The 18,840-nt window shown below is 46.8% G+C and overlaps 1 protein-coding gene across 15 annotated transcripts in view; it reads left to right on the forward strand.

Annotated features, from left to right (window-relative positions):
- The window catches only part of dmd (dystrophin), a 202,044-nt gene that overhangs the window by 113,223 nt on the left and 69,981 nt on the right, over positions 1-18,840 (forward strand). For 14 of the 15 annotated variants that reach the window (XM_035394701.1, XM_035394719.1, XM_035394700.1 and 11 more), the window contains exons 33-43: positions 145-300; positions 1,127-1,297; positions 1,985-2,164; positions 4,124-4,246; positions 5,069-5,239; positions 6,360-6,482; positions 7,653-7,787; positions 8,788-8,940; positions 11,957-12,133; positions 17,640-17,759; positions 17,912-18,084. In XM_035394701.1, coding sequence (XP_035250592.1) covers positions 145-300; positions 1,127-1,297; positions 1,985-2,164; positions 4,124-4,246; positions 5,069-5,239; positions 6,360-6,482; positions 7,653-7,787; positions 8,788-8,940; positions 11,957-12,133; positions 17,640-17,759; positions 17,912-18,084 — 1,682 coding nt within the window. The remainder of the gene's footprint in view (positions 1-144; positions 301-1,126; positions 1,298-1,984; positions 2,165-4,123; positions 4,247-5,068; positions 5,240-6,359; positions 6,483-7,652; positions 7,788-8,787; positions 8,941-11,956; positions 12,134-17,639; positions 17,760-17,911; positions 18,085-18,840) is intronic. The other variant, XM_035394711.1, reaches the window with a different exon arrangement.

Below are 18,840 nucleotides of genomic sequence, written 5' to 3' on the forward strand. Positions count from 1 at the left end.
CTATAGTGCAGTTTTAGAAGAGGAGTTAGCCTGAATATAATATTGCAGGTATAATGACTAGTAAATGGAGGTTTGTGGCTCACAGACTGAGTGTCTCCTGTTCTCTCTCTCTCTCTCTCTCTCTCTCCCCCCCTCTCCCTGCAGAAGTTCTATAAGAGTCTGAGTGAAGTGAAGGGCGAGGTGGAGACGGTGATAAAGACGGGGCGCCAGATCGTCCAGAGGCAGCAGACTGAGAACCCCAAAGAGCTGGACGACCGACTGACCGCTCTCAAGCTGCTGTACAACGATCTGGGGGCCCAGGTCAGTCCGTGAGGGGGCCCCGATGGGCCAGTCCTGCCCCTGAGCACCCATTACACCCCTTCCCCCCAGTTCCCTCTGCAGAAAAAAATCAACTTTCTTTGATTTGGTTGGCAGGGCTTTCCTAGACACTTTTTAAGACATTGAGGAGTAACCTTATACAGCACCTCAGCAATTCATCTGACGTGAAAGTTTTTCACTATTTTACATTCATCCAAACATTACTGTTGTACAGGGTTTCCAGTTCCAGTGAAGAAGTCTCCACTTTCCTTGGTTTTCCTTTCTCTCCCCACTCTCCATCCAGATGCTGTTTCAGTGTAATTACCCCACTCTGAGCAAATGCTAACCTCTCATCTTCCTGCCCTCTCTCCCCCCTTCATTTGTCATGTTCGCACCCACCTACCAGTTATTTACTGCTACTCAGTGTTGTTAATTTGGGGTCTCCCCTCGGCTGTGATTGCTCATCTTCCTGATTGTGCTTTGTAAGAAGTGAGTGGTTTTTCTCAAACGGCAATTTTCCCCCTCCGTTGTCGCTCGCTGCATTGCCCCCCAGCTCCACCAGGTGGCAGCATAATTACTGGTGTAGGAGCAAATACATGCAAGAAAGTAGAATGCTGTGATCTATGGAAGAGGGCAGCAGCTTGTTGTTGTGTGCCTTCAGGTTCATTAGTATTGCCCCAAATTATGCTGAGAACGTCTGAAATGAGATTTTAGGATTAGCATTGCCAGGGGCGTGTCCAAGGGGGTGGCTGGGGTGGCAGTGGCCACCTGTGGAATGGGTATCTGAATAACCAGGGAGCCTCTCTAATTGGGAGCTGCCTGTGACCAGGTGACTGAGGGGAAGCAACAGCTGGAGAAGAGTCTGAAGTTGTCACGGAAACTGCGCAAGGAAGTGAACAGTCTGACGGAGTGGTTGGCGGCGACGGACGCGGAGTTGACGCGCAGGTCGGCCGTGGAGGGCATGCCGAAGGACCTGGAGGCTGAAGTGGCCTGGGCCAAGGTAAGGACCTGCATCTCCAGCCTGTCCTCGCTCTCCCACGACCACTCAACACTCAGTTCAGCTGTGTCTCACACCTCACCTGCACACCTGTCCCCTCTCACACACCTGTTACAGGCTTATCTAACGGCCCTCTCCCCTTTAACACACCCTGCCTGCTATGCGTCACACACCTGTTTGTGTCTTCACACACCTTGGTCTTACCCACACACACATACACACTCACACTCACACCCCTGGATCACACACCTTGGTCTTACCTGCACACACACACAAACACACACATACGTGCACACACACACACACACCTGGTTGACACATCTTGTCTTGCCTACACACACACAAACACACACACACACCTGGTTGACACATCTTGGTCTTACCTACACACACACCCCCGGTTGACACACCTTGTCTTGCCTACACACACACACACACACACACACCCGGTTGACACACCTTGTCTTACCTACACACACACACACACACACACCCCCGGTTGACACACCTTGTCTTACCTCCACACACACACACACACACACACACACACCCGGTTGACACACCTTGTCTTACCTACGCACACACACACACACACACCCCCGGTTGACACACCTTGTCTTACCTACACACACACACACACACACACACACACACACACACCCCCGGTTGACACGCCTGCCCCGTCTCCAGGCCACGCAGAAGGAGACGGAGAGGCACGAGCCGCAGCTGCGGAGCGTGATGGAGCTGGCCGACGCCCTGAAGGCCCTGCTGAAGGGGCAGGAGAGCCTGGTGGAGGACAAGGTCAGCCTGCTCAACTGCAACTGGATCGCCGTCACGTCCCGCAGCGAGGAGTGGCTCAACCTGCTCCTGGTGAGTCATGGGATGACCGTCAACCTGCGCCGGACTCTGCCCTGTCTATCAGACTGGTCCTGTGTCTCTCAGTGACTCACTATACTCTACCCTGTCTATCAGACTGTTCCTGTGTCTCTCTGTCTCTCAGTGACTCACTATACTCTACCCTGTCTATCAGACTGTTCCTAGGTCTCTCTGTCTCTCAGTGACTCACTATACTCTACCCTGTCTATCAGACTGTTCCTAGGTCTCTCTGTCTCTCAGTGACTCACTATACTCTACCCTGTCTATCAAACTGTTCCTGTGTCTCTCTGTCTCTCAGTGACTCACTATACTCTACCCTGTCTATCAAACTGTTCCTGTGTCTCTCTGTCTCTCAGTAACTCACTGTACTCTACCCTGTCCATCAGACTGTTCCTGTGTCTCTCTGTCTCTCAGTGACTCACTGTACTCTACCCTGTCCATCAGACTGTTCCTGTGTCTCTCTGTCTCAGTGACTCACTGTATTATACCCTGTCCATCAGACTGTTCCTGTGTCTGTGTCTCTCAGTGACTCACTATACTCTACCCTGTCAGACTCTTCCTGTGACTCTCTGTCTCTCAGTAACTCACTGTATTATACCCTGTCAGACTGTTCCTGTGTCCCTCAGTAACTCACTATACTCTACCCTGTCAGACAGACTGTTCCTATGTCTCTCAGTAACTCACTATACTCTACCCTGTCAGACACACTGTTCCTGTGTCTCTGTCTCTCAGTGACTCACTGTGGTCTACCCTGTCAGTCAGACTGTTCCTATGTCTCTCAGTGATCTCTATGGTGTTATGGCTGGGTGTCCTTAGAAATGACACAACATTGGTACCAGTGCTATTTCTTCATGTTGATCCTGGCTCTTTTATTGATGACTTTACTAACTAAAAGAAAAACTACTTTTTAACAGCCTTGTTTTTTCACTCTGAACCGTTTTTTGCCGAACTTTTACTCCATGCGAAGACCGTGCACATCAGGTGCCATATATCACTCCAGTGACTAATCAGACATTTTGTTAGGTCGGACGTGTTCTTACCCTTTTTCTGCGTAGTTTTATTTGTCAGTATCCCTCAGACTTCGGAGGCATAAATGTTTAAAGTCTGTTTCATAGTCTCTCTGATGTGCGATGTGCTGGCCACGCTGTCCAGGACGAACACTCCTTATGTATATTTCCCTTTATTCAGGCAGGGGGAAAGCAGAGAGAGGGCTGCGTGTAGAGATGGGATCACAGTACAGAAAGTTCCGTGGCGGGTAATTTTACCCCGGGCCACACAGAGGGATTTGTATCGGGGGGTGTTTGAGACACATTTGTACTGGGCTGCGGGGGATGAGTGGGAGAGCTTAGGAGGAGATGGGCAAAATATTCAGCAGTCAGCAGCTGAGATTTCTTCCGGGCTCGTTGGGTTGAGTCATCTGCATCCAGCCCCATTTAGCTGTAGTTTGGGGAGTAATAATTGTCTTGTTACTTGGAACCATTGCCTGCGCATTAGCGTCATTAGCAAAGATGCTACATTATTTTATTTTACCTTCGCTTAACTGCAGCGCTCTCTCATGGACCTGACTGTCTGTGGTAATTTGGTCATAGGGCAAAGTGTGATATATTTATCATAGCTAATGTACAAAACATTAAAGGCATATGGGGCTTCTGGGGGAAAAAAAAGCTTACAGTACAGTGGAGGTTACTGATGCAGACGCCGAAGGTTGTTGCTCCAGAACAGTGGTAACCCAACCCTGGTCCTAGAGAACTATCATCCTGTAGGTTCTCGTTTAAATCCTAATTTGGCACACCTGATTCGATTAATTAGCAGGTCAACAAGATCTATAGCTGTTGAATGAGGCGTGCTTTGTTAGGGTTGGAGTGAAATCCTATGGGTTGTTCTCCAGGAACAGGGTTGGTTACCTTTTGTTCTAGTGGACCTTGTGACAGGTGAACCCTTTCTTCTACACAGGACTACCAGAGGCAGATGGAGTCGCTGGATCAGAACATCGCTCAGATCACCGCCTGGATGTACCGGGCCGAAATTCTGCTCGACGAGTCCGACACCCCGGCCTCCAGTGACCAGGTGCTTAAGGTGCGTGAAAGCAGGTGGTTTTTTCCAACACCGCGTCCCTTCTGTGGCTTCTATACGTTTCCGCTGTGCTCGCTCGCACCTGACCGTGTGCGTCTTTGCCCAGCCTGTGACCGTGTTTAAGGGGAACGTCTGATTCCCCTCCTACAGGGAGCTGATTGACAACAATGCAGCATAATATTCCTTTAACATGCCACTACACTTACTGACTATAAACGAGCCCCTGTGCCTTCCTGGTGACGCGCGCCATTTTTGCGTTCCTTGGAGGAACGCGGATTTTCTCCGCTGCTGTAGGTCTCTCTGGATAAGAGGCTCTGCTAAGTGATTGTAATGATTGTAATAAGGGTCGGGGAACGGCACTTGCGGCCCTGTGGTTGTAGGTAGGGCTCCCAGCTGGGGCGCTGCGCTTGCACCCTTGAGCAAGGTGCTTATCCGGAATTGCTGCAGTGTATGCCCAGCTGTGTAAAAACTGATTGTATGTAAAAGAATTCAAGCTGTGTTGGAGGCTGCCTTCTAAATGCTAGATTACACATTTAATATACAATCCAGCAATGGCTTTACTGTTGCAGGCTCTGTTCCCTGCCCATTATGCTATATCGCTGCACTATGTTTGGGCATAATTTGCCTCTTAGCCCTTTAAGGGTTGTAAGATTGCAAATATGTGATTAGAATGCTCTTACCTGAACATTAAAATTCTGATGTAACGGTCACTACTGGTAACTGAAAGCACTGGAGTTCTAGAACCATAGAGTTTTGGAAAAGAAAAAAAAAAAAAACATTCCAATAACCTGCTCTTTAAAGGCTTCCGCTCTTTCCGTGCCTCAGAATCTGCGGGCGGAGCTGGAGGACATGCGTGTGAAGGTGGAGGCGGTGCGGGGGCAGGCCCAGGACCTGATAAAGAACCGAGGGGAACACTGCCGGGCCCAGGTGGAGCCCAAAGTGGAGCAGCTCAACCTGCGCTTTGAGGAGGTCGCCCGCCGGATCAGAACTGGGCAGGTACGGTCCGCCCAGTCAGAGTGTAGCACACTGCCGTGCTGTCACTCTATCATCATCTGCCCAGTCAGAGTGTAGGACACTGCCATGCTGTCACTCTATCATCATCTGCCCAATCAGAGTGTACTGTTTATGAATGTCTGAATACTGTACTACTGTACTGTAATAACACACTGTAGTGAAACTTCAGTCTCACCGCACTGTGGTAGGGGCGTCCCCAACCCTGACCCTGGAGGACCTCAGACTGCTGGGGTTAGTTATTATTCACCACTGGGTTTATCAGTTAAAGTGAATCTGATTACATGTACACAGATGACTCAGGGACTCTGGCAGCTTGGCTCTATACTGGCTGCTGATTTTATTCTGATAATAAAAATACCAGCAGGACCCCCCCCCCCCATACCTCCAGGGACCCCCCTGCATGTTCCCATGGTGGAAATTGAACATTCTGCACTATGTAATAAATATGTGGACTTAAATATATTTTACTGCGGTGTATTTTTTTAAAATCATGTTGGGCGATTGGAAAATGGCAATAGTTCGAATGTTGGTGAAGTCTATTGCATATTATATTTCAGTTTATATAAAGCACGTCCCATTTCCGTAAAGCTGAATGGAATCCTTTCTTTTAGGTTTCTCGGAAGCTGCACTCCACTCTAAACTTCCCACTAACTGCATTCTCAAAACTCAGTGGTGAAATTGGACTCCCATTTGCGCTGATGAGTCTGAGTGCATCATGTATATTTTATATAAAGAGAGGGTAAATGTATGGGTCCAGCGTTCAATCAGCATTTGAGCAGATAGTGGGTGTACCTGAGTGCGTTACATAAGCCAGTGTTGTTTGAGCCATACTGTGTGTGGATGAGTGGACGTGTATCCTGTGTGGTTTGCTTGTGTAACCTTGAATGTGTAATGTGTGGCTTACTGTGTGTGTGTGTGTGTGTGTGTGTGTGTGTGTGTGTGTGTGTGTGTGTGTGTGTGTGTGAGGTGAGTTGAATGTATAATGTGTGGCTTTCTATGTGTGTGTGTGTGTCTGTGTGAGTCGGTTGTGTAATATTCACGTGTGTGTATCATACGTGGGAAATGTCCGGGTTATCTGGTTGTGTAATGCGTCTTTGTGCAGACCGCTGCTTCGGCCAGGGAGGTGGAGCAGTACCACAGCGAGGCTCGCATCTGGCTGGATCTCCTGGAGGAGGAGGTGCAACAGGGGGAGAACCTGAAGGAGGAGGACTTCCAGCAGGAGAGCGTGAGTTCTGCCGGGAGTGCGCCCGTCCTGCACCCCCAACTCACTCACTCACTCACACCATCCTTAACCCCTCTGCACGGCAACGGGACGGCGGGCTGCTAACTAGCGTACCGTTCAGGCTAACGAGAGCCAGCCAGGCTGGAGCGGAGCCATTACAAACCGATGCACCTTTGTAGCGGTAATGAGTTTGGCCAGTGGGGTGGTATTTCCCCCGATTAGGTGACCTTTCTCTGTGTTCTGCGCTGGGCACGCTGCTCTAAATTGATGGAATCTGGTCAGTAGCCAGTAGGCAGTGGTCCTTCACGAAAAGCTGGACGACGTTCAAAAGGTAAATAGCCTGCTCAGTGCTCGTCTCCTGCTCGCATGTTGTGCTACCTGAAGAGACGGCTGTTTGCTGGTGTATTAGCACGCAGGCTAAGGGAAGCGTGAGGTTTGCCCAGGATTAGAGGTTCCGTGAAGCAAATAAATAGCGTGCTACGCCTCAGAGCTAATCCACGGGTTTCTCCTGATAATTACAACTTCATTACCTGACTGGAGCTGTTGATATGACAGGGAATTTAATCACCTGATTTCCCAGCCCTTAATCAGCCACTGTAGGTACTTAATTAAACTAAGCACAGGAAAGGTGCTCTGAAGAGAACATGGCGTATCTCAACCGTTATGTTCAGACAATATCTTTTGATCTTTTGCACTTTTTTTTTAAAGCACGAGTAGTTCACTGTCTTTCCGTATTCTTTATATTTTTTTACTTTATTCAGATGGGAGGATGCGGGGGTGGAGGGGGGAGAAGAGATCACAGCTCAGGGTGTGTCGGTGGAGAATCAAGCCGCAGTCGGCATGGGAGGGGCCTGTACATGGCTGCCCTGCAGACTCGTCTCGCAGTCTTGTGCATTTTTAATAGGGCAGCGCTCAGCTGAAAAAAAGTGCATGCGTTACTCAGGGCTGCTGGCAGTCATGCGGGTTGTTGTGCTTGTTCTGATCTGCTGGCTAACGAGTGCGCTACACGTACCGAACGCTTTGACTCCCGTAGCAGATGCGTGACTCCCGTAGCAGGTGTGTAACTTGCATTAGTGGGTGTGTGACTCGTGTAGAGCATGTGTGTCTGGCGTAGCGTCTGTGCGGCTCGCGTAGCGGGTGAGTCTCAGTTCCCAGCCTGTTTCTCCTTTGCAGGACTGTGATGAGGGGCCAGTGAAGGAGCTCCTGGAGAAGGGGGAGAGCCTGCAGAAGAGGGTGCCTGACGAGGGGAAGCGAGAGGAGATCCGCATTAAACACGACCAACTGAACAGCAAGTACAACACTGTGAAGGTAAAAACACAGCAAGTACAGTACAAACACAGCAAGTACAACACTGTGAAGGTAAAAACACAGCAAGTGCGGTACAAGCACAGCAAGTACAACACTGTGAAGGTAAAAACACAGCAAGTACGGTACAAACACAGCAAGTACAACACTGTGAAGGTAAAAACACAGCAAGTGCAGTACAAACACAGCAAGTACAACACTGTAAAGGTACAGACACAGCAAGTACAACACTGTAAAGGTACAGACACCGCAAGTACAACACTGTAAAGGTACTGACACAGCAAGTACAACACTGTAAAGGTACAGACACCGCAAGTACAACACTGTAAAGGTACTGACACAGCAAGTACAACACTGTCAACGTTCAGACAGAGCAAGTACAACACTGTAAAGGTACAGACACCGTAAGTACAACACTGTAAAGGTACTGACACAGCAAGTACAACACTGAACGTTCAGACAGAGCAAGTACAACACTGTAAAGGTACAGACACCGCAAGTACAACACTGTAAAGGTACTGACACAGCAAGTACAACACTGTGAACGTTCAGACAGAGCAAGTACAACACTGTAAAGGTACCGACACCGCAAGTAAACACTGTAAAGGTACAGACACAGCCAGTATGGTACAGACACAGCAAGTACAAAACTGTAAAGGTACAGACACAGCCAGTATGGTACAGACACAGCAAGTACAAAACTGTAAAGGTACAGACACAGCCAGTATGGTACAGACACAGCAAGTACAAAACTGTAAAGGTACAGACAGCAAGTACAAAACTGTAAAGGTACAGACAGCAAGTACAAAACTGTAAAGGTACAAACAGAGCCAGTAGTGTACTGTGAAGCCAAAGATCAGCTTTGTTCAGGTAATGTTTCTGAATCTTGATAAAATAAGGTTTTGTAGCGGTGTGTTTTCGGATAGACCGACCCGTGTGCCCGTTAATTCAGTTAAAGCTTGAGCCTCACAGTGCGACCCCCGTCCTGGCGCGCGGTGTGTAGGACCTGCGGGCCCTGCGGAAGAGAAAGGCCCTGGCGATCGCCCCGCAGTGGTACCAGTACCGCCGCAAGTCCGACGACCTGCTGCAGTGGCTGGACGACATCGAGCGGAGCGTGGCGGAACTGCCAGACCCCCCGAAGGAGCAGAGGGTGAAGGTAGGACCTGCTGAGTGCCTGTACCAATGTACACGAGTCCTGTCTCTCACAGTATCTCTCTCTGTGTCTGTCTATCTCTCTCTCTCTTCTATCTCTGTCTGTCTATCTCTCTCTCTCTTCTATCTCTGTCTGTCTATCTCTCTCTCTCTCTTTCCTCTCTCTGCCTCTCTCTCTTCTATCTCTATCTCTCTCTCTCTCTCTCTCTGTCTGTCTGTCTGTCTCTCTCTCTTCTATCTCTCTCTCTCTCCTATCTCTATCTCTCTCTCTCTGTATACCTCTCGCTCTCTCTCTTCTATCTCTCTCTCTCTGTCTTTCCAGTTCTCTCTCACTCACCCTCACTCACAGTCAACGGTATTATAAATTTCTCAGTCCATGTATACAAACGCATAATAAGTACCCAAAATTGAATAATAATAAAAAAATACGTACAAATATTTGTATAGTATGTGTTTTCTTCGACTATTGCATGCACATACATGCAAGCACATAGAGACACAGGTGCACATACGCACTATATGCTATTTTTTATTTATATACTAATTACATATGCACATACACTATCTTACAAAAGATTTCAGTAGTAAGCACACAGAAAGGCACAGCTGGAGGGTTTGTGAATAGCATTAGCGAGTTTTAGTGTGTAGAGAACTGGAGTGGGTATAATTTGACTGTGTGTATCTTTGTTACAGATGATCACAATGACATTTCGCTAAACGGAAGGCCTGTCGTGCATGTTGAGACCCTCCTTTTGAGTGTCACCTGTCAGTCACACCTGTTCCCTCTTCTGCAAACACGCACCTGTGCACAGTGCATATCCCATATGCATAAACACACACCTGTTTATAAGCACCTCTGTACAGTACCCCTCCCCCCCGTGCATAAACACATCTGTGCACAGTACATTACACCTGTGCATAAACACACCTGTGCATAAACACACCTGTGCACAATCAGTCCACCTGTTCACAAACACACCTGTGCATAAACCACCTGTGCACAGTACATTCCACTTGTGCACAAACACACCTGTTCACAAACACACCTGTTCACAAACACACCTGTTCACACACACCTGTGCACAAACACACCTGTGCACAAACGCACACCTGTGCACAATACATTCCACCTGTGCACAAACACACCTGTGCATAAACACCTGTGCACAAACGCACACCTGTGCATAAACACCTGTGCAAAATACATTCCACTTGTGCATAAACACACCTGTGCACAATACATTCCACCTGTGCACAAACACACCTGTGCATAAACACCTGTGCACAAACGCACACCTGTGCATAAACACCTGTGCAAAATACATTCCACTTGTGCATAAACACACCTGTGCACAGTACAAACACACACCTGTGCACAAACACCTGTGCACACAGTGATCTCTCCCTCTGTGTCACTGCTCATTTCACCGCTTCTTTTCTGTGCTGAGTCAGGCAGAGGGGCTGCACTGTGCTCCCTGACGCTCCTCTGCCGTGTGTAGAGTTCCTTTCCCCTCCTGCTCCCAGGTCAAACTCTTCTGTCCTGTCCCAGAGCGCCCTCTCTGAGCCCCTCCAAACCCCTGGGATGGGCTTCAGTGCTCTGCAGCCATGGGTCCGCTCAATACACACATACACGTACACACATACACACTCATGCACGCACACACACACATCCACCCACACACACTCACACACACGTACACACATACACATATGCACACGCATGCATACACACACAAACACGCACACATTCACGCATGCACACACACACACACACACACGCTGCCCCAAAGCCCATTCTCAGACAGCAGTGAAAGTCTGTAAGCACTGTAAAGATACCAGTGATGATAATAAAGTGGGCAGCTTGTGCCCCCTGATCGCACCTTTCTCTCTCTTCATTTCCTGTGTGACTGTGCTCTCCCTGTGTAACTGTGTGGGTGGTTTCCCCTGTCGTGACTGTGCTCTCCCTGTGTAACTGTGTGGGTGGTTTCCCCTGTCGTGACTGTGCTCTCCCTGTGTAACTGTGTGGGTGGTTTCCCCTGTCGTGACTGTGCTCTCCCTGTGTAACTGTGTGGGTGGTTTCCCCTGGCGTGACTGTGCTCTCCCTGTGTAACTGTGCGGGTGGTTTCCCCTGGTTTGACTGTGCTCTCCCTGTGTAACTGTGTGGGTGGTTTCCCCTGGCGTGACTGTGCTCTCCCTGTGTAACTGTGCGGGTGGTTTCCCCTGGTTTGACTGTGCTCTCCCTGTGTAACTGTGTGGGTGGTTTCCCCTGTCGTGACTGTGCTCTCCCTGTGTAACTGTGCGGGTGGTTTCCCCTGACATGACTGTGCTCTTCCTGTATAACTGTGTGGCTGGTTTCCCCCTGGTGTGACTGTGCTCTCCCTGTGTAACTGTGTGGGTGGTTTCCCCTGGTTTGACTGTGCTCTCCCTGTGTAACTGCGGGTGGTTTCCCCTGGTGTGGCCGTATGGATGGTTTCCCCTGCTGTGGTCATATGGATGGTTTTCCTTATGTGAATGTGGATGGTTTCCCCTGGTATGTTCGTATGGTTGGTTTCCCCTGTGTGTATACGGATGGTCTCCCCTGGCGTGGCCGTATGGATGGTCTCCCCTGGTTGTGGCCGTATGGATGGTGTCCCCTGTGTGAATGTGGATGGTTTCTCCTGTTTGACTGTGGATGGTCTCCCCTGGTGTGGTCGTGTGGATGGTCTCCCCTGTGTGAATGTGGATGGTCTTCCCTGGTGTGGCCATGTGGATGGTCTCCCCTGTTGTGGTCGTGTGGATGGTCTCCCCTGTTGTGGTTGTGTGGATGGTCTCCCCTGTGTGAATGTGGATGGTCTTCCCTGGTGTGGCCGTGTGGATGGTCTCCCCTGTGTGAATGTGGATGGTCTCCCCTGTGTGTATGTGGATGGTCTCCCCTGGTGTGGTCGTGTGGATGGTCTCCCCTGTGTGAATGTGGATGGTCTCCCCTGGTGTGGTTGTGTGGGTGGTCTCCCCTGTGTGACTGCGCTTGGTTTGGTCACTAGGAGATTGGCTCGGAGCTGGAGCAGAAGAGTGGGGAGCTGAGCGAGTTGCGGGTGCAAGCCCAGGTGTTGGCTGATGGGGGCGCTGCACGGCTCGTGGAGCCTCGCCTCACCCAGCTCAACAAACGCTGGGAGGTGGTCGATGGCAAATTCGCTCCTTTCCGACGTTCCATACAAAGTGTGAGTCCCCCCCCCCCCCCCCCCCCCCCCCCCCCCCCCAAACACACCCCCTGCCTCAAAGGAGCTGCTGATTAATCAGTGCCACTAACCACTGGCATGACCTGAGGTCTCAGATCAATCAGTCGATCGATCAATCGATCGATCAGTCAAATTTTCTGGAATTGAGGAGCAGGAGGACTTGTTGGTTTCCGTTGCCTCATTGATTTGCCGCTGCCATCGTTCCATGTTAAGCATGCTGCTCACCTGGTGTTTGAGGGGTGCGCCTGAGAGTGATTGGAGTGATTCATTATTGGCACGATTGACTGCAATGGGAACAACCGCCATCGGACGCTTAACACCTCTAACATCTAATTATATGGGAACGCAGATGTTGGGGGGGGAGATGAAGCACATTTTTTTCCCCAATCGTTTTGTTGTGGTTGACTGGAAAATACTTGTTGTATATTAAATTTGGAAATATTTCACGCTAACTCCTGCACACACACAAACACACACACACACACACACAGTCGTACATTTGAATGGGCTGTTGTTCCATACTTTATCAGTAAGGAAGCTGCTAAATGCTGTTAAAGCCACAAATATTGCTTTAATCCTGTTTTCAATGCCAAGGCCCAATGATAGAACACGGAATGATTGATTCGAACCCATGACGTGAATTCCTTTCCGTCTATTCACTGCAGCGATGTGTCCTTTCAACTACATCATTAATAACTGTCAATCCATGCCAGCCGCTTCTCACATTGTGAGTATGCGTACCGGGCGATATCTGGCAAGGGGGGCTCGAACCGACCGGTATCTGCCAGTCCCGATTGGCCGGCGGCCCCACAGGATGACTCATGATTGACGTTTCACGCACCGGCAGCCCCAGCTGGTGGATCGGGCGCCCACGCGTCTGCCCGTGAAGGTGCGAGACGCACTTGCGAACGGCGGCGTGATGAGAAGCAGCGTGCGATGTCAGACGCGTCGGAGGGGAGAGCACGCGCCTGTGCGCGCTCTCCCGAACCGATAGCAGAGGTTGCGTGAACGAGCGCTGATTTAAAAAAATATAATAATAATAATAATAAAAAATAAAGATTGACACGGCAGTCCAAATTGGGGAGATGGAGAGAGTAGCATAAAAAACGGGATTGCCCTGCAACGCTGAACTGCACTCCTAAAAAAAAGCGTGTTAACCCGTTCAGCTAAAGACACACACCCTTCGCAAAGGAGCCACCGACTGCTTTTTAAGTCTCGGGGAGTGATGTCACTGACAACATCCTTCACGCTGCTCGCAAATTAACCTCACTCCGCTGCACATACGTGCTCCGTTCTCTCCGAAGCTGGTGAGAGACCAATGACATCATGTTTAAGAACTGTTTGTCGGAATGGTTTATTTAACATCAATCCTTTGCCATAGATCTGCACTATAAAACTGAACAGCAACTAAATGGTACCTTTACCACAGATCTAAACTGGAAAACAGAATGGTTCCTTAATGGTACCTTAACCATAGATCTAAATTAGAAAACAGAATGATGCCTTTACCGTAGATCTAAACTGAAAAGAAAACATTTACAGTAAAGGATTGATGTTGTTGATGTATCTTCTTCCTCATCTCCCTTCTCCATTTTGAATATTAACCGTGCATACTGCAAGCTACAGAAGCAGTTTTCTGTGCTTTGCTGACATTATTTGGAATTTGACACTGTTCTTCAGAATATAATATTCAATAAGTATCTTCCCACTGAAAGCAGTCACTGTTCCAAAATAAGAGTCTGAATTCATGCGTTTTTCCAATACAAAAATATCCTCCTGTTTCTCATGGGCCAGCATCTGTATTAATGAGCTCCCATTACAGTCGGTCGTCCCAAACTTTCCAATCACTCTCTTAGGCGTGCCTGTCATTTGATTTGTTTAAATGAACTTTTATTTTGACCCTCTACTCCCCTGCATGTGCTGTCAGTCATCCTCCCTGATGATTACCTGGTGACAGGTCCCTAAAGGCCTCTGTGCAGTGTTGCCCATGGGTCCTCGAAAACCCGGGAAGGTATTGGCTGTTAAAATGGAAGCCTTAGGTTGGGGAAAGCGATTGGGTTTTTTTTGCGCAGAGGGCTCTGAGGTACTTGGTTTCCTGCTGGTACATACATTTTTGGGAAACTCTCCCCTTTAATTGGCCACGGGGAGAGAGGAAGTGCCATTATCTCGGCTCACTGTCTCCCTTGAATGTGTCACTTGCAGCAAGGCCGCAGGAAATGAAGGTACCTATGGTAGCTATTTTTCCGGCATGAACTTTCGGTATTAACAATTTTCTCTCCAGAATGCCAGGGAGTGTCTTCCAAGTGCCCGAGCCTGGAGATGAATGGGCTCAAATCTTGCATTCGGAAAGATTTGAGCGTCATTAACATAGAGCCAGTTCTATTCTTGGACACACAGCACAGAACTGTAATCGTCAATGTGGAAGTTGACAATGATTTATTTATTAAGTTGGTTTTCAAATTACTTTTTTTGTAACAAAACTGGTGATTTCTACTGGCCTGTGGACCTGCCTACGCTGGGTTTTATAAGGCATGGCGGGTTCAGCCGTTTCAAACGGGTTGGCCGATTGGCGTTGTTTTTTTTCATAATGTGGTGTTGGGGTACCAGTGTACCACAGCCATTATGGGTCAGGGGCTTGTGTTTGATAACAGGCCTTAATCCCAGATATGGCACTGTACCACCGACCAAAGACCTAAACCTGAATTGTGTTTCATTCTATGTGCGATTATATTTGAAAAAATAAGTCTCAGGGAAAAAAAAAAAAAAAACGTTTTGTTAATCAGACTCTGCCGTCTGCTTCAGAAATAAATGACGTGCTGCAAAAGACTTCCACTTGTTAACAAAACATTTAACTAAACATGTGAACTAAATTTCACATTAATTTCATAGTTCCTTCTGATGAATATGCATTCTGATTTTGAATGAACATTAGCATGTGTATTTGTATTCTGAAGCACACATTACAAAACTTGAAAGCATGCAGTATGAATACTTGCTGTAACATTTGCTGTTGGTTTTGCTTGCCTTGAAAAATAAACTTTGCTTGTACTGAAAAATGAACTTACTTTATACGCCGCTTTTTTTTTTTTGCAAGGCATCTTCCTGATTAAGGAGCACAAAGTAAACCATGAGACTGAGCGCGATGGTATGACCTTAGCTAGCAAGCCGGCTAAGCCATGGTAGCGATGGGCTGTATTGGCATGCTACCAGAGTCCAACCGTGTTCATTCAAAGACATTTTCAAAAGCAGTGCGCTGTTGAGCTATCAAAAATCTTACTTCCCCAGGGTTAAATAATGTTGAATAGGTTCTGTCACTAAATATGATCTAGTGTCCCTAAATAAACTTTTTTTTTAGTGTTAAAAAATGTCAAAAGAATAATTTGACCCCTCTACCTACAAAGCATACTAATAGGTGATCAGTACCTTTAATAGAAAATCTGTAAAAACGCTAATTAAATTTATAATGACATATCACTGCATTGCACCTATGCATCTCTTTGTTACAGTGTGTGTTGTAGCATTCAGTCGTGTGTCCTTGACATTCACATGATGATGCACACATACTATACCTCATTCAGACGACTTCTAATGACTTTGTATTTGTTTACAAGGGATTGTTAATTCCCAGATTCCTACCTGCAAAAGGCTAGTTTGATATTCGGAAGAGGTTATCCCCAACCGTCTACCAAAGTCGATTGAAATTCTAAAGGAAAATATGTGCAGATTAAAGTTGGAGACTAGCTCTGGCCTCTTGTAGGTCGGTTATTCGTCTAATGAATGTGTGCTCTTTAGTATTGCAGGAAATACAGTGGAATCATGCTGTCAAATCCAATCGTTTTTACCCAAATGGGTCCAAAGGATGTTTGCACTGGGACCTGTTAAAGGCTGCCCATTGGGAAAGTAAATTAGAAAAAGAGGGGATATCAACCCATACAGAAAATGATATATGGGAACTTCACGTATTGTAATAAATGTACTAATATTTTTCAATGCATTTGTTGCACATATTTTTACGTAATGTATTTACATACATTTCAAATATATACTCAAAATATATTGAAATATTCGCAATTGGCTGCATTTGCATATTTGTGTCATGCATTCACATATTTCAATATAATATTATGTTGCGAGGCATATGTGCATTTACTACATATATTGCACAAGTTTACTTAGATGTATTACTTTTCCATATGGCTGTCTGCATTGCATTGGGGTATCTAACCTTGGGGAACAGCACTGAAAAGTAAGCAACATTCAGCTGTATGACGTTTTCAGAGTGAATGCACCGAGGACCTCGTGCTCTGTTCTTTTAAAATAAAAGTTGTTTTTCAAGTGTTGAGAACGTTTGCCAAATTAAGGAGCTGTTCCGTCTGTCTGGAACGTTCTGACCTGATTGATTGAATCAAAACAATTGTTTTGTTGTTTTGAAAACCACATTAATTAAATCTGTCATTTGACATTTTGTGTATTGCCTCAAGCTAGAAACTGCTGTCAACTTTGAGATTGTCTTAAATTTACTAAAGCAATTCTTTTTGAAATATTTGAAGCCAATCTGGAATTCAAGGTGATTTTTTTAATGGGGCATGCCTATCAATGAAACCCAAGTCACAGTGACCTGTACTAGTTATATTGATGTCTAGAAGATCTTTGAGGCATTTTAAATATAATATTATCAATGTATTGTTAAATATTACCAAGGTTAACCAGCTATGTAAATTCATTGTGTTTTTTTTAACAATACATTGTGTAAGTTCCATCTTTATGAGAGCAGCTGCTTAATGCCTGAATGTGAATCTAACATGTTTGAAAATACTAACAAATTTTTTAAATGATATATATTCATAGAATTTTCACATCAATACTAAAATCCCTCCTGAGGTATAATATCTTTAGCAAATAAGTATTGCCATTTTAAAGCTCTGTGGATTAAACAGTAAGTAATACTACCTGTGGTGAATTACACTTCACCACTCATTTCCATAAAAGGTTATTTTTAGCTTTTATATGCTGTAATATAAGTAAGGTAAGCATATGTTATAGGAATATAAATGGGGAAGCCATTTGATCCTGAAAGGGGCAGCTCCACTGTTTCATTGCCTTGTGTTCTTACTGGCTGAACCGTATGTTTAGTGTAGATTGGTGTTGGCGTTATGGTTATTTTTGGATTCATTTGGGAACAAGATATGGAGGATGGGGCTTAAACATGTCGTCGAGGTTTGTGTTATGGTCATGTTTGTGGGTAAATTGTGGTTAGGTTTTGGGTTATTGCTATTCTAGGTTTTGAAGGGAGTTGTAGTTCTATTCCTAGGCGATATTGTATATGTGGGGTGCCTACGTGGGGGAAAAAAACACAGTATACTTGAGCATACTTGAAGTGTAGCTGCATACACTTTTACTTTGAGTACACTTTAGCAAACTATGTTTTCCACATGGGTGGGCCTTGTGTAAATCCTTCTGGCTAAAATGTGCTTTTTGTTTGTTCAAGGCCTACTTAAATGACCTGCGAGACCTACTGAAGTCCATTGCTGAGACAGAGTTCCTGCTGAACTCCCCTGAGTACTGGGCAGTGTACTACGACCTGCCCAAACAGGAACAGTGCCTACAGGTGTGTGTGTGTGTCTTTGCATGCGTGCGTGTGCGTGTGTCTGTGTGTGTCCAAGTGTGCCTGTCTGTGTGCGTGTGTGCAAGTGCCTGCGATATTTGTGTAGAATTGTCGGTTCAGGTACCAGTTCCAAACCCTGTGTGTCTGTGCTGTAGGATGTGAAGGTGAAACTGGAGAAGCTGCAGCCTCCAGTAGAGGGCGCTCAAGCGAGAAAGGGCGATGTTCTCCACTCTGCAACTCCCCAAGAAATTCAACATGTCCAGGAAACTCTGTTGCTCCTCAGCACAAACTGGGAGAAAGTTAACAAGCTGTACCGTGACCGCCAAGCGTAAGTATGGCACAGCACACAACAGGCACACAAGCAACAATTATTCATCATCCTGATTATAATGAATAGGTAACAGCTTGTTATGTAGAACTAAAATATTACAAATGACTACAAAGACACAATCAGAACAAACCTAGAAACCCCAAGAGTGTTATTCAGTCTGTCAAAACCGATTTTCATTTAAAATCACTGTTTTTCCCCCTTGTCCCCTGTATGTGATTGCTTAATGTGAGCCCTTGGATGTGATTTTATTGTGTGATATGAAAGCGATCACTCTCTAGAGATCAGAGAGTAACAGAGAAAATCAATGTTCCCGTCAGTCAGTAAAAGCCTTTTCAGAGGGCAGAAAGGAGCCAGGAATCTGAATTGTCAGCATTGTATAGATCAGGGAAGATGTATAGGCCAGGAGAGCTCAATTCTGCCTCAGCTGTGCTGTGAGGAAGGAGAGCAGGTCTGCCTCAGCTGTGCAGTAATAAAGGACAGCAAGTCTGCCTCAGCTGTGCAGTAATAATGGACAGCAAGTCTGCCTCAGCTGTGCAGAGAGAGAGGAGAACAGGTCTGCTTCAGCTGTGCAGAGAGAGAGGAGAACAGGTCTGCTTCAGCTGTGCTGTAATAAAGGAACAGGTCTGTCTGAGCTGTGCAGTAATAAAGGAGAACAGGTCTGTCTCAGCTGTGCAGAGAGAGAGGAGAACGGTCTGCCTTAGCTGTGCAGTAATAAAGGAGAACAGGTCTGTCTCAGCTGTGCAGAGAGAGATG

The sequence above is a fragment of the Anguilla anguilla genome, chromosome 15 (assembly GCF_013347855.1).
Source record: "Anguilla anguilla isolate fAngAng1 chromosome 15, fAngAng1.pri, whole genome shotgun sequence".
NCBI lineage: Eukaryota > Metazoa > Chordata > Actinopteri > Anguilliformes > Anguillidae > Anguilla > Anguilla anguilla.